Below are 18941 nucleotides of genomic sequence, written 5' to 3' on the forward strand. Positions count from 1 at the left end.
GTGGTACCGCTGACATGAAAATTGAAACGAAGACACTTTTTGATGAGAACTTGGCAATAATATCAATGGATTCTGCACTCTGATAACAGAATAAACCCATTACTGGAAACACATTCTAAGTAGAGCATTTTTGTCAGAGTTCAGAGCTGACCATGCAAGTGGTACGTATCTTTTCCATAAGCTAATAATACTACATGTTTTTTTTTCGTAAGCAAATTTAAAAAAAAGCAAGAGCAATTTTATCAAAGGACAGACTTTTCTACTCCTCCAACACCATGTGAGTATAAAAATCATTTTAGATTCGTAACTGCAAACTCTTTCCTCATTAAGAATATATTATTAAAGAATAAAAAAGAAACCCTCCTAGAATTAGAAAAATAAGTGACAAAAAGTATAATAAAATTTTTGGTATTTCTACAGATGACGTTCTTCTATCTGGGTTATCACACTGACAATTAAAAAAAAAATACTAGAATGTTCAGTCTCGAAGTGATCAAGGGCGAAGTTAGTGGTTTGGGCCTCCTTCTACTGAAGGAAGCCAAGAGGGATAATTTAGCTTTTGGACAGAGAACAGACACTGGCAGCCTCCAGATTTTACTTCCAGCATCTCAACCCACATCCAGCCTGGTGTGAAGACGCGGCAGATGGACTACTTCTGTTATTGCGGCTGCTTCAGCATCCTGCGTGTTTCTGGAAGCATGAATATTCAGGCCCAAGAAGGAGCAAGGATAAGTGCACTCACTGTATTAAGCAGGTACCAAAAAATCTTTATCCTTATGCTTTTTCTCCTCATTAGCATAAGATTAAGATTAAAAAAAAAAACTTAGAATATGCTACTTCTGCCAAGCTTGGAAAAGACTTATCATTCAACGAAATGGTGCTGGTTTTCATATATTTAATGTAAATGGATGAAGAGAAACGTGTGGGCAGAAGAAAACCAGTGTAATTAGCATTTTAGAGGAAAGAAATTTAAAGGCAGCTAAACTGAATCAGTAATTATTTTCCACTTGGTTTTATTTTCATGGTTTCATTATTTTCTCAGAAAATGCTGAGCGGGCATCAGAGGATCAGTGTTCATCACTGAGAACACCAGTCAGACGCCTTTAAATACCCCAGAAAACCTCCACACCGGCATGTTTTCCTCTCGTGTACATAATGCCTGTTGGTAACTCTTTTCTACGTAGATCTTGAAAAAGATTACTCAATCCAGAAAGGGTAATTTTGCTATAAATGAAAGAAATGAAGTGACAATTTCTCTGTGAGAAAATTACCTATGAGATAATCCCTGAGGAATGACACCATCCCAAGCCCTCTGGAAGGACAGAGAAATGTCGAGAAATAAAATAATACATGTGCATTTGCTACGATGCGGAGTTCCATGGCTGCTTAGAGGAACTGTAAAGGCCACATGCTCAGACCATAAGGGGAAAATCCATTAAAACACCACCTTTCATAAAAAAAAATTTTTTTAAAGGCAATTCACTGTAACTGTGGGAGAGTTCTTTAAGAGATTTTGAAAGTGAATAAAAAGCTCCATGCAGAATCTGAATTTCATCTTCCATATGACACCTGTCACTAAAAAAAACAGTGACGTAGGAAAGGTGGCAAGAGCCAGCAGTTCTCCGTCACCCTGGGAACCACACCTCCATCTCACACTGACTTAGGACCCCCAGGGCCCTATAGCTTATGTATTTTAAAAATAAAATAACCCTACTGAAAGGATGGGTATGAGTCTGCTCTTTAGGACTGAGAGAGGATTTCTTCGATTTTTTTTTTGTTTTCACATCCTAACGAGCAAACGTCACAGAAGTAAATCAAGGCCAACGCAAGGCACACGTGGGGAAGTTGGGATCAACTTACGAAGTAGCCTGTCCCCAAGCTGGAGGGAGCTGAACTCTGCAATAAAGCAAAAAGAGAAAGTGGCAAATCAGCAACGGTTTGTAACACGTTCCCATCCGCGCAGCTCATTACCAGCCCTTTGTGGGTCTTCATCGCTACATCACGTCACTGGCGCGCACTGCCTCTTGTCATCTGCTACCGATGCAAACACCGTGTTGGCTTAATTTCCCCCTTTACATCTCTCAACGACTCAGAGATGCTAACGTGCTGTTTACCGAATTCCAAGCTTCTGCGGTGGACGTAATTGCCAATTTATTTGACAGGCAGCTGGGTAATGAATTAATGATGGCATTTCGCCCCGCGCTGAGACTGAACAGACACGCATCAGCCTACCTCCCCGACTCGCTGACATTCAATGCCCGGGTCTCAAGCTACTCGGTTTTGTGGCCGCAAAGGGGCAGGCAAGAGGAAAAAGCCCAGACTGAGTTGAAAATAAAAGCCCAGTGGGTTTGGATGACTTTTCCAGCGTATGACCTACTTGCCAGTATATTCCCTAAAGGCCCCGGTTAGTACACACAGAGCGCTTTTCAAAAAGGAGACATTTTGTAAACATAATTAGTAGAATAAAATGCAAAGAATGTGAGGGTAAAGGGAAGCAGTGAAAAGCACCATTTTTCCCAACGGTTTTAGTCACAAGAATGATCAACTTAGGGCTTCCATAGTTCTGACACTGGGAAAACTAAAAATAAATAAATAAAATTCTGAAAGGTTTGCAGGGCATCGCTCCTTTAGGCAAAGAGGCCGAAAAGAGAACTTGGTTTTTGTTTTAAACTTGTTCGTGATCCAAGCTTGTTTGTACTTCTTTTTTCCTAAAACCTGTCATTACAATTTTTTTAAAATTTCTAGTCTCCTTTTCACGAACGAGAAAGTCCTCAAATAAGCTTGACACACAGAGGATGCTAGTCAGTACCGGGGTGGTCTTCTGGTCTCAGCGTAGCGTCCTTGCACCTGCAAGGCCTTCTCCCTGACTAGCCTCATCAGGTACGACACCTTCCCTGGGGGGGGCGGACCTCCGCCCCCGCGCGCACGCGTTTCCTCACTTCCCCTCTAGCTCTCCCACCCGAGTGTCCCTTCCCTGCTTTGCAGCTACCCGTAGCAGGGACCACCCGCGGACGCCGTCCCTGCTTCTCCAGCACTCAGGACAATGCTTTGCACGCAGGATGCATGTAACAAGTATTTGCTGAATTAATGTATGAATACATGAGAGGCTGGATTGCACAGGGGAAGAAAAAAGATCAGGTGAATTTAGCATCTCCAAAAATACAGTAGATGGGAGTTTTCTTGATTTTAAACTGTTTTCTGAGAGGGAATGACGGTGCTTGAGCTCCAACGGCATCCACATCAAGCAAGGAGAGTCCGCTCCAGGGCGTTCCAAAATGCACTTCCCAGAGCAAAACTTTCTCCACTCGGTGTTTGGGAGAGGCTCGGAGCGAAGGACAACAGATGTGCGATCTTGCACACTGGACTTAGTTTAAAAAGATCTCGCTGCATTCTTGATCCCATAAATGGTGTGTAGGGAGAGCACAGTAGCCATGGAGACGGCTTCTCCTGGTGGTGATTAGCCATGTGACGGCATCACCTGTTTTCGGCACCCACAGCCCTCCATGGAATAGAGGAAGGAAAAAGCCAACTTAGGTCTCCACCACCCTGGAGCCATGCCCCTGGGAGGTAAACTCATTTTAGGATGAATTACTCAGAAAGAACATGGGCCCTTGTTTATTTCAGGGTTGTTTTTTTCCCCCTCCTTCCTGCAGATGTATTTTATCCAGAAGCAGAAGTACCCCTCCAAACCCACCTCCCCACCCCCACACACATATCATCTTATTGTATACCAAAGAAAATTACATCCTTCAGGTCTGGGGAAGCTCTGTGACACTCACTTTGCATATATATTGTGCATTGCTCCGGAGCCGGGTGGAGAAGGGGCTCTGTGGTGCGCATTTGCTCTGGCTACTGTTCATGCGGGTCTGACTGAATGAGGGAACGGTGGGTATCATTTCAATTTCTGATGTCAACATCAAATTACTTATTTAATTTCATGCCTGGCGAAGCATTGTATAGCTACACGCAGAATCATTTCACTTCATTTGTTATGCTGTGTTTTCGTGGCGATTGGCTTGCCTTCCAACTGACAGCTTTAATTACGACATGAATTTGATTGCACTAGCCGAGGAATTAACATAATGCAACAAAGCATTTAAGCACCCTGCCTTATAACACCCCCCCCACACACACACAGACACATGAAAGAACGCAGACTCTGTATCCTCACGTACACTCCAAGTCCATTAGAGTTTCAGTATTCGCTAGAAAGCATACAGAACCTTATGGTCAGAGGCTGCCCACACTTCCCAACCCACTGTACTTCTTTTTCTAAAGAGGAAAAAGTTGGGGGCATGAAGCTATGATTTCTAGATTTGGGGGGGAAAAAAAAACTCTGAAAAAAATCCTCCTAATCTACTTTGCCAAACATCCATAGCACTGACATGTCTTCCCTTCTTACTCCTTCTCCACCATATTTTTCTTGGCTACTTGCCAGCTCCCTTCAATCATCACTGGAAAATCTGAACAGAAATCACATCTCTGAAAGAGGTACCTCCTTGTCCATTCTTCAACCTCAAGAATGTGGCTATGGCCTTGTATTCACTGGGACACGTTCCCTGGTCATCAACACGATCTCCACCAGATCTTCTATTATGCAGATAATAGAAGTTCTGAGACTAGCCACAGGGCGGGGGTCAGGGTTTACTGATAGCCCCTAACACACACCACATTCCTTAGGACTTGGTAGCCAAAAGGCCCAGAAGAGCCTCAATCATTAATACCTAATCTAAGTTTGTATCTGAATATAGACGCAAATACTGGACAGTATTAATCTTTCTTCCAAGTCAGAAATTCTTGAACACCTGAAACCATGATTATGCTATAGAAATGTCTAGAAACAGCTTTTCTATTGTTTGAAATGTGTTATGTTAGCTAAGTTACAGATGTGCATTGAGGGATTGGCACCAATTTCTCACATAGGAAAGAAACACACACCAAGAGGTAAAAGGCCTAGGAAAGCAAAGAAATGGTGATGCACTGACCACTGAACCATTTGATAAAATCAAGTTCATTTCAACTTTCCATGTTGCCCCCAGTCAACATCTAATGAGAAGGGGTCCTCCTGGTTTCTTTCTTTTTTCTTTCTTTCTTTCCTTTTTTTTTTTTTTTTTTTTGCTATAGGAAGAAGACAGACTCTGTCTAAACTATACAGCAGAAATTGCCATAGAATCTAGAAAAGATGAGGAGTTAAAATGAGGCTTGAAAACCAGAGATGTTTTAAAAAAGAACACAACAAACAAAAGTGTCCTCGGATTCGAAAGCATTTGAAATAATACCATACACCCATGTTTAGGCAAATACTTCTGTTGAATCATGGAAAAGCCTTCATTCTTGCTTTTTCAAATGGCAGAGATGCCATTTCATTCATATTTTCAGTGCACCAGGTAGAAACAAGAGGCAGAAAGAGACTGAGAAAACAGAGCAAGAGAAAGTGTTTAGCCGTAAGAAGACGAGAATCTGAGGAAAAGCCAGCCTGCTGGCTATCTGATACGCAATTTCGGGGCTCATTATAAGCCATCTCCTATCTCACACGGTCTTTTCATTCTGCTGGGTCCGCTCTCTCCCTTTTTTTGTAGGTTCGACCACTGCTCCAGCAATCTCTGCAAATTACCCGCCTCCATCTCATTATGTTGCAAAGGAGAGCTCTCTTACAAACACACCGCCTCCATCGCCAAGCCACACGGACTGTGGGGACAGTAATGGCATGCACAGTGGAAAGACATTTTCCGGGAGCTAGAAGGTTGCTGCGGACATTCAAGTGTGCAAGTGGACATTCATTAAATTCATTCTTTCCTGACTTTCTTTCCCTACCTGACTTTCTGTCACTAAGCTATCATGGAAGCTGCTCATTAAACTCATGACGTTAACATTTCTGTGTTAACAGCTTACCTACAACAAGGGATTTCAAAATTCATTATCCATCTAAAATCGGTGCGCTCCTTTCCTTAGACATCTATACAGAGAGGCCATGGCTACAATGATCGCTCCTTGAGTATGGGATGGATGTGTACTTCACCCCTAAGAGGAGGATATATGCTCTGACCCTAGGGTTAATTTAAGTAGAATATTTAAAAACTGTTCCACAACACCAATCATGTCTAACATCTTTGCCTACCCACCTTCCTGTTAGGATTTTCTCTCTTGGGAGTAAAAACCAGAGGATCGTGCCAATAATCACACGGCCAAGCGCATTTCTAGGAAAGGTCACAAAGCAAGCTCATTCATGGGTTTTCTGGCGCATTTTAAGAAACAATGACAATTAAAAAAACCTTGAAATCTCAATCCTAGGAAATGTGCCTTGGAGACAGGATTACTAAAAGCTAATAAAGACACAAACTGTATTTGAATGGGAATTACTACCAGGGGGACTCAAGTAAAAACAGGCCAACAATTAAAAACAGAAATACCGTATGATCTGTTCCACTACTGCGTTTACCCAAAGAAAACAAAAACACTAATTTGAAAAGATATGTGCACCCCTGGGATTACTGCATCATTATTTATAATAGCCAAGATACGGGAGCAACCCAAGTCCCTCCACAGATGGAACGGATAAAGAAAACGTGGTAAGGTTTCAATGGAGTATTACTTAGTCACGAAGAATGAGATCTTGCCATTTGTGACAACATGGATAAACCTAGAAGGTTTTAAGCTAAATGAAGTAAGTCTGAGAAAGACAAATGCCCTAAGATTTCACTTATGTGGAATCCAAAAAAAAACAGAACAAAAGAACAAACAAACAAGAAAACAGACCCTGAAATACAGAGAACAAAGCGGTGGCTGTCGGAGGAAAGGTGGGCAGGGCAGAATCGGTAACGGGGATCAAGAGGCACAAACTTCCAGATATTAAATGAGTAAGTCATGGAGGAGAAAAGTACAGCATAGGAACTCGAGTCAGTAAGACTGTCATGAGGCTGTATGGTGACAGACGGCGACACTGCCCTGGTGAGAACTGCGTGTTCACCAGGTCACCAAGTCAACAGAATCACCAAGTCAATACGCTGAACATCAGAAACCAATGTAACTCTGTACATTCATCATCCTTCAAAAAATTCTACAGGTAAGAAACAAAGATATAATAAAATTATCTTCTCAACGGAGAATTTTTATAATTCCATACCACAAGGTTAAAACAGTGGAAATTTTAGGGAACATGAAAGCTAGTGTAGGTGATACTAAGGGAAAGGATTTGTTCTCCTTTTTTGTTTGTCATCACTGTTGTTAGTGATTGTTTTTATGCTTAATGAGCAGAAGATGTGATTTTAAAGGGGGGAGGGGCAACAGCATGAAGAAAGCATCAGGTATGGAAATGGACCCTTCTGACTTCAATTTTCAACCCCCTGTTCCAACCCACTTTACCTGGTCGCCAGCTCTCATCTATACTGAATCCCTTCTGGCTTCTTTCCCTCACTGCATTCTTGGTCTTACCTTTATCTGTTGTTTCAAATAAAGAGCAAATAAACATTTTTAAAATAAAATTATAACAACACTCTTTTTAACATCATCCAGTGGCCTAAAAATGTGTTGTGGGTTGAACATTCTAAGAGTGTTCCCCCAAACTCATATCCACCAGGATGCTCAGAACATTGACTCTATAAGTTAATTTTATGTGCCACCTTGACTAGGCCCCTGGTTACCCAAATATCCAGTCAAACATTATTTCGGGCATTACTGTGAAGGTGTTTTAGTACGAGTTGAACGTTTAAATCCACTGACAGAGCTTGTAAAGCATACTGACCTCCCTAACGTAGGCGAGCTTCATCCGAACAGAACAGAAACAGGACGAAAGAATGAACATCGTCAGAGTAAGGAGAATTCTTCTGACTGCACATGAGCTGGGAGGACGGCTTCACTCCTGCTCTCAGACTTCAACAAAATGTAGATTCCTCCTGAGTCTCAAGTCATCCAGCCTAGAGACTGGAGTTATACCCTCAGTTCTCCTGGTGATCAGGCCTTTGGACTGAGACTGGAACGAGCGATGGACGCCCCTGGGTTTCCAGGCTGCTGACCACAGATCTTGAGACTCATAAGCCTCCATAAATGTACACGATTCTACACCCTACCGGCTCGGTCTCTCTTGAGGACCCTGACTGATATGACGCCCTATCACAACCCTGACTGATATGACGTCATATCAGCGATACATGCTGCAGAAGTGAGCACTACCATGAACTTCTTTGGAAAAAGGGTCTTTGCAGATATGATGAAGTTGAGGTCACACTAGATCAAGGAGGCTTCCAAATCCAGGGACAACTACACTCCAAGAAGAAGAGAGGACAACGCAGAGCAACACTGAGCAGAAGGCCAGGTGGGGACAGGCTCAGACACTGGAATGCTGTAACTTTAAGCCAAGGAATGCCAGATGCCCCCAGAGGCGAGGTGACGAATGGAAGGATCCTTCCTGGAGCTTCCAGAGGGATCATGGCCCTGCTGACTCCCTTAATGTTGGAATCTTAGCCTCAAAACCTGCGGAGGTCATCAATTTCCATAATTTTCAGCGACCAGTCTGTAGTCCTCAATTACAGAGGCCCAAGAGACCAATGACACGCTTGGCCTCCTTACCAGGCACTAGGAGGTGTCATGTGATCAGGCCCGGTGCTCAGTCCCTAGACCCAGCCGCAGTGGCCTCTTTTCTTTCCCACAAACATGTCATGCTTTTCCTGACTCGCTCTGGATCTTGTTGCTCCCACTACCCAGGATGCTGTTCCCACAGCTCTTTATGGGTTGCCTCCCTTTCGTGAGTCAGGCTTCAGCTCAAACGTCATCTACAGAAAGGCCTTGTCCCGTCACCCTGGTTCAAGGTGCCCTTCCACCCCTCATCATTGTTTTGTTTTCCTCATAAAACGCACTGTCTCAGAAAGTTCTACTGTTTGCTCACAGCTCTGCCGTCTGCCTCCCCCCACAGAATGGGAGCCTCCTGAGGACGGAGACTCCATCGTGCTCCCCAGTCAACCTCAAGTGCATGGAGCTACCCCTGACACATTGGAGATGTCTGGTAGATGTGTCTGGATAATCTAACTGCTGACACACCCAGGGAAACACATGAATGTATGTTTCTGGAACAGAAAAGGGCAGGAACAAGCTGTCAGAGAAAAGGGAAATCTAACACAAATTTTGAAAAGGGAGAGAAGAGAAGAAACAGAAAGCAGGACTACGTTGCAGGACTGGAATTGACCAGATTTCCTTCTAACTACAGGGGATCTCATGGACGGCATGGCCCGTGTCTGCTGCTCCTTTCCGAGCAGCAAGTCGCCCTGGCATAGAACAGAATCTCTTTAAAGGTCGGGTGGGAGAGTGGGAAGGACGGAGGCAAAGACACACACTGCGTGAATGGATGAGTGACCGCACGGTGGGACCAAGAGACCTGGGGAGTTCAGGGTAGCGGAAAGAGATGCAGGAAAAAGCGCCTCAATTACGATGTCAAATGGTGCACATGGCTTCAGCAATCAGGTTAGAGAACGGTTTCGCACAACACTTACTAGAATTCAATCCCTTCACATGATTTCCTGAAATGTTTCAATTCCTTCAAGGTCTTAAGCCCTTAAAAAGTATTAAATATTTTTTTCCCTTCTCATAACCAAAAACCTGACCCAAAAAACCGTTCAGAGAAAGGAGCCATATCCACATACTCATTTCAATAAAGCATTAAAGCAGTTTACTTCCACAGGATGGTGGGAAGAGTCTGCTGGAGAAAGTGACACTGGAGCTTGCAGAAGGAAAAGAGAAAGAAAAAGGATTACAAAAGAAAAACCAAAGGTAGGAAGAGTAGAAAGTGCATGCTAATTAAGAAAAAAAATGGTGGATCAGAGGGACCAAGCAGAAGGTACAAAGATGGGCAAGTAGAGGGAAGGGAGGACGATGAAAGGGAAGCTTCAGACTTCCTTGTGAAGGGCTCCGCAGTCAACCCTCGCCAGCGGAGACCCAGTCCAAAGTATCTTAAGAAAGTTCAATGGCGAGCTCAGATTGCTGGAAAAACAACTCCAGCAGCACTGCTGAGCACAGTGCAAAGGAAACAGAGACGGGGCAGGTAACATGGTGAGAGGCGCAGGACTCCTCTGTAACACGCACCGAGCCATCTAACATGGGCAGAGTCAAGGAGAACACACCCGCACCCAAATACCTCTTTAAAAATACAGCCAGGGGCGCCTGGGTGGCTCAGTGGGTTAAGCCTCTGCCTTCAGCTCAGGTCAGGGTCCCAGGGTCCTTGGATTGAGCCCCGCATCTGGCTCTCTGCTCCGCGGGGAGCCTGCTTCTCCCTCTCTCTCTGCCTGCCTCTCTGCCTACTTGTGATCTCTCTCTGTCAAATAAATAAATAAAATCTTAAAAAAAAAAAAACTTGGCGTGTTTGTCATGAACACGCAGGGTCAGTTCACAACTTGACGACTTTACTTACTAATTTATAAGTGAGTTTAGTCCCTACATTCTGGCAACTTCCTCAGTTAAAAAATTCTGTGTAAGTCAGAAGCAATACTGTCCCGCTTGAATAGCTCATCATGAATATTTATATACTCAATTATTCCCCTTAACTTTTTCCTTAGCGACTAATGGAAACAAGTTACTATGTGTCCTTGATGTGGACACTCTGAGAGTCCTTGCAGACAATCACTCCCTTCCGGCAATACAGTTTGGGAATACGTAATTTAGCAAAGCCAAGCCCATTTGGTTTTGAAGCTTTACCCATGAGTCAAACCCTCCAGCTACGCTGGAATTCTTTTTCTTCCTCTTTTCTCCTGCCCCATTCAAAGCAACCAAGCTGGAATAATATAATGTCTTCATTAGCTGCACCTGGGAGCAAGTCTCAATCGCCAAAGCTTCTAAAAATAATGAAAGTGAATGCAAGACTTAGGGGAATTTTTATCTCAGCTGCAAAACCAGGAGTCGGTATGATGGACTCACGGGGACCAAATACATTCTCTCACCTTAAACAACAACCAAATAACCAGACAGATGTATAAGGGAAGGGATTCTAGAAACCGGGCAACCGGCACTGCGAGACATGATCTTAGAGACCAGGGAAGCAAAGGAGATGAGCCAGGAAATTGCCCGGCTTACTGCCTGGGCAGAGTTTTCATGTCCCAGTTGGGCAAGTGGGGGAGCGCCCAGCTGGAGCAGAGAAGTACCCGAGTTGAAAAGACAGGGCTGATACCTGGAGGAAGCCAAGGCAGCTAGAATTTGTGAAGCAGAAGACGGCAGGGAAGAGAGCGTCACAGGGACAGACAGAACCATGAATGCTGCAAAAGGTCCCCCCTAGTCTTCACCTCAATCCACCTGTGCCCACGTGTTAGAGCAAAGCCCCCAAGCAAGGGGGACACCCGCCGGAGAGGAGCAGGCAGAGCAGTCCCCAGAGCTCACACGAGGCAGGAAACGGCCGGTGTTGCCACCAGCTGGCCAGGCCGGGAAACAATCGCGTAACGCATCAGGAACGGGTCGGAAGAGTCAGTCCTGGGGAAGAAGTGAGCTTCAGCCTAAACGCTGTTCTGGTTCCACCCAGGAAAGCCTAAAAGCAAACCTCAGAAAAATCAAACTACTTCCAAATGACATAAACGCATCCCAGAGTAAAGCTCAAGAAAGTTTTTAGAAACCAGAACTATCCAGCACCCCATAAAGAAAAATTCACAGTGTCTGTCATCCCCTCAAGACTGTCGAGCGTGCGAAGGAGACAGACAGGACGTAACCACCCACAACGAGGAGAAAACCCCACAGAAACAGACACGGAAGTGACACAGAGACATGATGAGTAGACGGAGGGTCTCAGAACAGCCGAAAGTAACTGTTTCCCGTAGGTTCCAGAAAGTAACGGAAGCACAAGCCTGGTGAGGAGAGACACGGTAAAACCACACACAACAAAGCCAGCAGTGGTCCTCATCTCCTCATTCTCGGAGACTCAGTAAGGTCATTAGTTACTAATTTCCTTTAAAGAAAAAGTAGGGGCATCCTTATTTTTTAGAATGCTGTATGGGTACGTGAAGCCCTGGTATCCAAAAAAAATAATTTTGTGTGTTTCATCTCAGCAGATGTTGGACTGCAGCAGGCCCAGGTAAGAACTGGCAACCTCAGAACGGCTCACGCAAAGCAAGTCAGTGGCTGGAGGTTCTGGAACATCTCACAAAATGTCAACTATTACTTTTTTTCCCTTTTCCTTCTTTTTTTTTTTTTTTTAAATTTCTTCTTTCCTATTTTGATCCTGTTGTTGCAAAAGGTATGAGTTTTAATAATTAATACACATCGTGAACTCAAAGTATTACACAGACGGTCTTGATATAAAATTGGTAGGATTGTTACGACCCTAATTTTTTTTTTTACATTATTCTATTGTGGCAAAAAGTACATACATGCCATATAGTTTGATATTTAGCCGTTTTTAGGTGTATAGTTTAGTGACATTAATTGTGTTCTCTGCACTGTGGATGTAATTCTCCAAATATCACCCTAAACAGAAACTTTGAAACATTAATTAATTAGTAACTCCCAACACCTCAAATTCCCCCACTCCCATGACAGATCCTGTAACTCCTATTCTACTTCCTGACTCTAGGAATTTGCATATTCTAGGCTCCTTATCTGAGTGGAACCATACAATACTTGCCTTTCCATGACTAGCTTCTCTCACTTAGTAAAATGTTTTCAAGGTTCATCTACGTTGTAGCGTGTATGAGAATGCATCCCTTTTTCATGACCAAGTAATGTTCCACTGTCCACACATGCCACTTTATCTGTTCATCTACTGACGGAGGCGGGTGGTTTCTACCTTTGGTTAGTGTACATAATGTTGCACTGAAACGGCCTTGGAGATATCTCTCTGAGTAACTATTTTCAATTTGATTGGGTATATACCTAAAAGTGGAACTGGTGGGACACATGATAATTACATATTTAGTTTTCTGAGAAACTGCCAAGCTCTTTTCTGCAGTACGGCACCATTTTCCATTCTCACCATCATGCATGAGGGTTCTAATTTCTCTATATTCCTGACATTTATTCCTCCCCCATTTTTTTTTTTTATTTTAACCATCCTAGTAGATGTGAAGGTATATCTCATTATGGTTTTGATTTGCATCTTCCTAATGACTATAATGAGGAGACTCTTTCATGTGCTTACTGGCCATTTGTATACCTTTTTCAGAAATGTCTATTCAAGTCCTGTGTGCATTTTTGAATATTAAAAACACTTAATGGTTTTATGATTTGTAAATACTTTTTTCCCATTCTATAGGGATTATTTTTTTTTCACTTTCTTGATAATGCCCTTTGTTGCTAATGCTTCGGGGGCCGTATATTAGAATTCACAGCCAAATTCAAAATCAGGAAATTGACCCACATTTCCTTCTATGAGTTTCATGATTTTAGTTCCTACACTCAGGCCACTGATCTATCTTGAGTTATTCTGTGTAAACGATGTGACACAGGGGTCCAACTTCACCCTTTTGTATAAGGAATCCAGGTGTCCCAGCACCATCCCTTGAAGAGAGAATTCTTTTCCAGCTGCATGGACTTAACACTCATATCAGAAATCCGTTGGCCATAGATGTGTGGTTCCTTTTTGGATTCTCAATACTATTCCAGGGCGCCTGGGTGGTTCAGTGGGTTAAGCCTCTGCCTTTGGCTCAGGTCATGATCTCAGGTCCTGGGATCGAGCCCCACATCGGGCTCTCTGCTCAGCGGGAGCCTGCTTCCTCCTCTCTCTCTCTACCTGCCTCTCTGCCTACTGGTGATCTCTCTCTCTCTCTGTCAAATAAATAAATAAAATCTTAAAAAGAAATAAAATACTCAATACTAATCCATTCATCTGTATACCTATTCTGATGCCAGTATCGTACTGTTTCGATTACTATAGCTTTGCTGTAAGTTTTGAAACTGTTTAAGTGTGAATTTCCTGACTTTCTTCTTCTTTTCCAAGACTGTTCTGACTACCAGTGGTCTCATGCCATTCCACAGAAATCTGAGTATCCGTTTCTTCATTTTTGCAAAAAAGGATGTTGGAATTTTCAGAGGAATTGCCCTAAGTCTGTACATTGCTTTGGGTAGAATCTCAATACCGAGTCTTTGTATCCATGAACTCAAAATATCTTTTGCCAATTTCTTTTGCGCTAATGGAAAGTGAATTCAGAGCAACTGATCAAGAGATCTCAGTGACTGTACAATACTGTACTCTTGTCCCCTGATTTAACGTGGCTTTCATTTCTCCACTCTGGGATGAAATTATGACTAATCCTGGAGGAATTTCCAGGGTCTGTGAGATCTCCTATTAAAAACAAAGCTCAAGAGGAGCTACTTAAATATTTTTAACAACTTAGGTAAGAAATGCTGTTTTATTATTATAATTTACAGTTCCATCATAAAGTTAAGGAAACACATAAACACACAAAGAAATACTTAGACATAGACATACCCACACAGCAAAAGACCGAGTTGTATCCTTTATTTGTATCATTGATATTAAACCTTATTAGAAGAGGAGGCAGTTGTCTATAACTAAGATATTAAGAGTACTACAGAAGTAATTATACTTTGTTTATTCCACTGAATTCTCAGAATTCAATGTTCCGTACATCAAGTCTCACTCTAAGTCTCTCAGACTTTCCTGAGAGGTGTGTCTCGGGACTATTCACCTTGGACGTTGGAGAAGTGGATGGGAGACGATTACAGGGAATGACTCAATGTGCAGCAGTGGGTTCCAACCTCTTATGCTTATGAGCCCCCGGAGTTAAACACCGCTTGGGGCACACTCCTACAGTACGGGGGTTTACAGATTATATACCGGCACTACTCCCAGCTCACCACGTATTAGCAAAGTTTCATGTCTTTTGTTTGTAGACAAAAAACAATAAGTTCTAATATTTTTTTTCCCCTGCAACGCACTGAATCATCCCGTATCCCAGGATGAAGGCGACTGCTTTAGAGTATTTAAAAAAGAGGGAGACAAGGGGCAAAGGTTTTTTGTCCTTATTCTACGCCCTAACTCTGTTTCTTCTCCTTGAAACTCAGAGACTCTGAACTGCTGTCTCTTTGAGAGTACCGTTCTCTCCTAGTCTGCTAATGTGCCTTCACTGGCATCACTAATAAAAATGTCTCCCTACGTCATCATTTTGTAAGAACGCTTCCCAGTGTTGCTCTCAGGGTCAAGAATCCTGCTCTGTGACATGTCAGGTTAGCAGAAAAGAGAGCCCAGAGGATCAGGTGGTTCCCAGGAGTGGCAAACCATAATGTGCCCCGTCGGCGGACAGGAGGCTGGAGAGCAGTCAGAGGTGGGTCTGGGGGCTGACGGACCCCTCAAGAGGCATGGCACGTTATCACAAGAATTTGCCAGGAAATAAAATCCCTTCTCTTGCCGAGCAAGTGGCTAGTTACTTATCCCTTCCTACAGAAATAAAATGGCAGACGGGGATTGTTACCAATTTCACAGGCCGAGAAATGACAGAAAGCCCCACATTCAATGACGTCATCTGGCAGCGGGAGCACTGTTTTCATCCGCCACCCTGACAACGGAAGTATCGTCACGGCGCTTTGTCATCTTTGGTTTCTAAGCTGACAAGTACTCCCACCCGCCCTGTTACGTGTTCAACCACATTCTGGGTCACACTAGAAAACGGAATGGAACCACCAGGCCAGGCTCAAACACGTCTGCCGAGAGAGGGAGCTGTGATGCTCGCACAGACCAAGCGACGGGAAGGGGTAGGAGCGCTGGGACTTGACCCAAGGAATGTGTGGTCTGGTGGTTTCGCCTGATTTTTTTTTTACACTTACATCGCTGAGCCGTTCCCGAGAGCTGCTCCGGGGGAAGCCCTTGGATTCTCCGCTGTCACTGTCGCTGTCTCTGCAGCTGTTCCGGCCGGGCTTGAGCTGCGCGCAAAAGAGAAGAGGAAAGAGACAAAAGTCAGAGGTGTCCTCACAAACCGGCCTCCGCCCGTGCTCTTTAAGTCTTGTCAAAAGTGGGCCACTGAAGGTCCCGCGTTTTAACGTTCTTCTCAGCTTCTGAGTCGCGCCGGGCAAGCTGCCGCGGGAAGAAACACGGAGAAGGATCAGCAAAACGTTTACCGTAAAACGTCACTGTAAGTAAGAGTGAGCAAGCCGGAAAGACAAAAACAAAAACAAAACCAAACAAACAAAAAAACCACTTGACAAAAATTTAACAAAGGTCCATGAATCTCGGAAAGTAATCTTCCCTCAGATGTTTTCCTCTGTTCTAGTGGGAGCTCTTCTTTGTCAATAAAAAGACCAAAAACACTGAATTAGCTAAAGTCAGATTACACTAACTAGGGTAGCCCACCTTTTTCCCTCTGTCCCCTAAAGAAAGAATACAAAAAAACAGAACAAAAGCAATGTTTTCTTCTAGGAGAAAACGATGAGACGCTGCGTGTTATCCTTTCACCACTGGGAAGATCCTGATCCTAATTTCTGAGACAACATTCTGGAGGTCTCTCAGCAGATCTTTAAGAGTACCCAGATTAAGACCTACAGCTTAAGCAATTAAGCCACGACTCCTTCAACAGACACGTAGTAAGTGCTACATCTGGACCTGGTCCTAAGAGCTGGAAAGGTGACGCTAAACCAAAAAAAAAAAAACAAAAAAAAAAAGTCTCTGATCTTATGAAGCTTACATTTTAGCAGTTCCTGCACATTCACCCAGCTCTGATTTTCATGTTCAGAAAATTTTCCACATTTACCCTTCTTTGATTTTTATGTTCAGAAAATTCTACACATTTACCCAGCTCTGATTTTCCATTAAAATGAATAAACATGCAGAATCTCAAACCAGCAGTCTGGAGAAGACTGTAAGACACACACATATGGGCCATTAGCCGGCAACGTCATCATCAAGAACCACCTTTGCAGGGACCCCAAGAAATCTGACGAGGTTACAACGCACGGCCATTCTATAATGTCCTTAATCTAGCAACAGAAAGACTGCGAGACAGGCAAATACAACAGACAAGGAAATACATGTAAAGGGACACCAAAAAGTAGCCAGTGACATTTGGAAGAAAAGTAATCTCTGAAGCCTTGGGTTTCAAAAGCAGATTGAGCTCATGTGGCTGAGAGGGGTGGGGAAGATACTCTTGATGGGAGAGAGGCAGAAAGCAAAGGCGGAAAGCAACATGCTAGGAAATGATCAGAAGGAGTCTTATCTGAAACAGATTTCCTTCTGGGAGGAAATAGGAAAAAACATTACTAAGGGGTCCATGGATCAGACATGGAAAGTCTCAAACAAAACATGAGCCCCGTGCTTCTGGGCAGGAGGGAATTTTAGAGACAAGAACGGGTAATAGGTAGCAAAATTTTTGCCTGCAGGTTTTCATGTGGCTCCAGGGCCAAAGGGGAATGTGAACCAAGACGAACGGAGAATGAAATCTGAACCCACACGCCCTGCCTCACGTGCCTCTTCTAAAATCTGCCGTTCAGATCCCACTTTGGGTCACACCATCTAATAAGCTGTCCCCAAAACCCACCATACAGAGCGCTCCTTTTTGCTTTCAGCCTTCCTACAAATCTACTTTTATCACTTCCTTCTAAAAATCCCTTTCTCCAAAAGTCTTCTCTAATGGAACCCAGAAAAATGATACTCATTTTAGCTTGTATCCTCCTGGGCCCTTAAGGGCTTAGTTTCCTTCGAAATTACTGCGAAATCTGCTAATTCTAAATTAATTCAGACACAAGCTATATGAGCCTTTTCTTATTACTATGGAATAAAAGTTCAGAATATTGTCATTCTCTTCAAGTTTTCATTTTTATACTTACAATAAAGGGGAATTTAATGGAAAATGAACATCACTTTCTCCCAGTCTCCTGAACACGTCACGTCCATTTCTGTCCTGCATCTGTCTGTTCACGCTGGGTTCCTCACCCCATAGGGCCCACCCTCAGCTCCTCTGTGGTTTCCAGGTCAAGACTGTTTTGAAGCTCAGATACGATCACCATGCTGTTTGAAGAGCTCTTTCTTTGTCTGTCTTCCTTTTCTGATGTGCCTTCCAAGTTTAGGTGATACACCATTCTTCATTAAAGGCCTTGGATAATGACGATCCATTTTCAAGTCTGAAAAGGCGTACTGTTAAATGAACTGGACGGATGATAACATCTATACGTGGGGTGGATACTCTAATTTATAGGCCATGTCATAATTTTTATCTTCCTGGACTGGAGTTGAGTAAACGCGTGTAAAGCTACCTCTGTTGTGTGAATGACGAAACAGAGCAAATGAGGTGCTCAGAACTGGGCACAAGGTCTAGGACTCAGTCCATGTCTGTACGACTCACTGCCATTCTCACTCTACTTCCTAGAAGGCATTCAGATGTCAGCATTTCACATGAAAATAACGAGTCTGCAGCATATCAGTATTCTCAATGGAATATGTTTTAGATATACTTGCAGTAACTGACTTCATCCACAAAGAAAGAAATCCTATAAGGTGATACTTAATCTAGAGATGTTTATAAAAACTCAGTCCCTCCACCCAGATGGGAAACAAATACGTGGCAGAGAATTAATCATTTAAGAGCAAAAAGACCTGCTGGTGTCCTGGTACCCATCCACTTGGCTTCCCCAAATCTGGACTTTGCATTTGGGTCTCTTCCATGTTTCTTCATGGAAGGGAAGCGATGACTTCAACAGGCTTGACAGGAGACTTCAGTGGCTCTGATGTCTATCATCTGGCCAAATATTGATCTAGGCTAAGGGCAAAACCCAAGGAGGACTGAGACGGAGCCGCTTCCTGGCCTACCCTGAGCTCTGCCAGCAAAAGCACTTCAGTGAATTCTCTTTGGAGAGACTTACATAAAAATCCAGCCCCACACTACCCTTTTCTCCTCCAAAGCCAGGCTCAAGTTTAAAGGAAATTTAGGATTTTAAGCTGTCAGACAGCTCAATATTTCAAAGAAATGGATTGACTACAGTAAGTACTAAAGCTAAACCACAAGATTTCAGGCGAAGAAGTATTCATTCCT

General features: G+C 43.4%; 1 protein-coding gene across 3 annotated transcripts in view; it reads right to left on the reverse strand.

Annotated features, from left to right (window-relative positions):
• LOC111145610 (AUTS2, activator of transcription and developmental regulator) overlaps positions 1-18941 on the reverse strand; it is a 1103405-nt gene that overhangs the window by 585259 nt on the left and 499205 nt on the right. For all 3 annotated transcript variants that reach the window (XM_022500620.1, XM_022500619.1, XM_022500618.1), the window contains exons 3-4: positions 15748-15843; positions 1861-1896 (exon numbers count right to left, since the gene is read on the reverse strand). In XM_022500620.1, coding sequence (XP_022356328.1) covers positions 1861-1896; positions 15748-15843 — 132 coding nt within the window. The remainder of the gene's footprint in view (positions 1-1860; positions 1897-15747; positions 15844-18941) is intronic.

The sequence above is a fragment of the Enhydra lutris genome, unplaced genomic scaffold (assembly GCF_002288905.1).
Source record: "Enhydra lutris kenyoni isolate GAN:26980312 unplaced genomic scaffold, ASM228890v2 scaffoldscaffold13, whole genome shotgun sequence".
Lineage (NCBI taxonomy): Eukaryota > Metazoa > Chordata > Mammalia > Carnivora > Mustelidae > Enhydra > Enhydra lutris.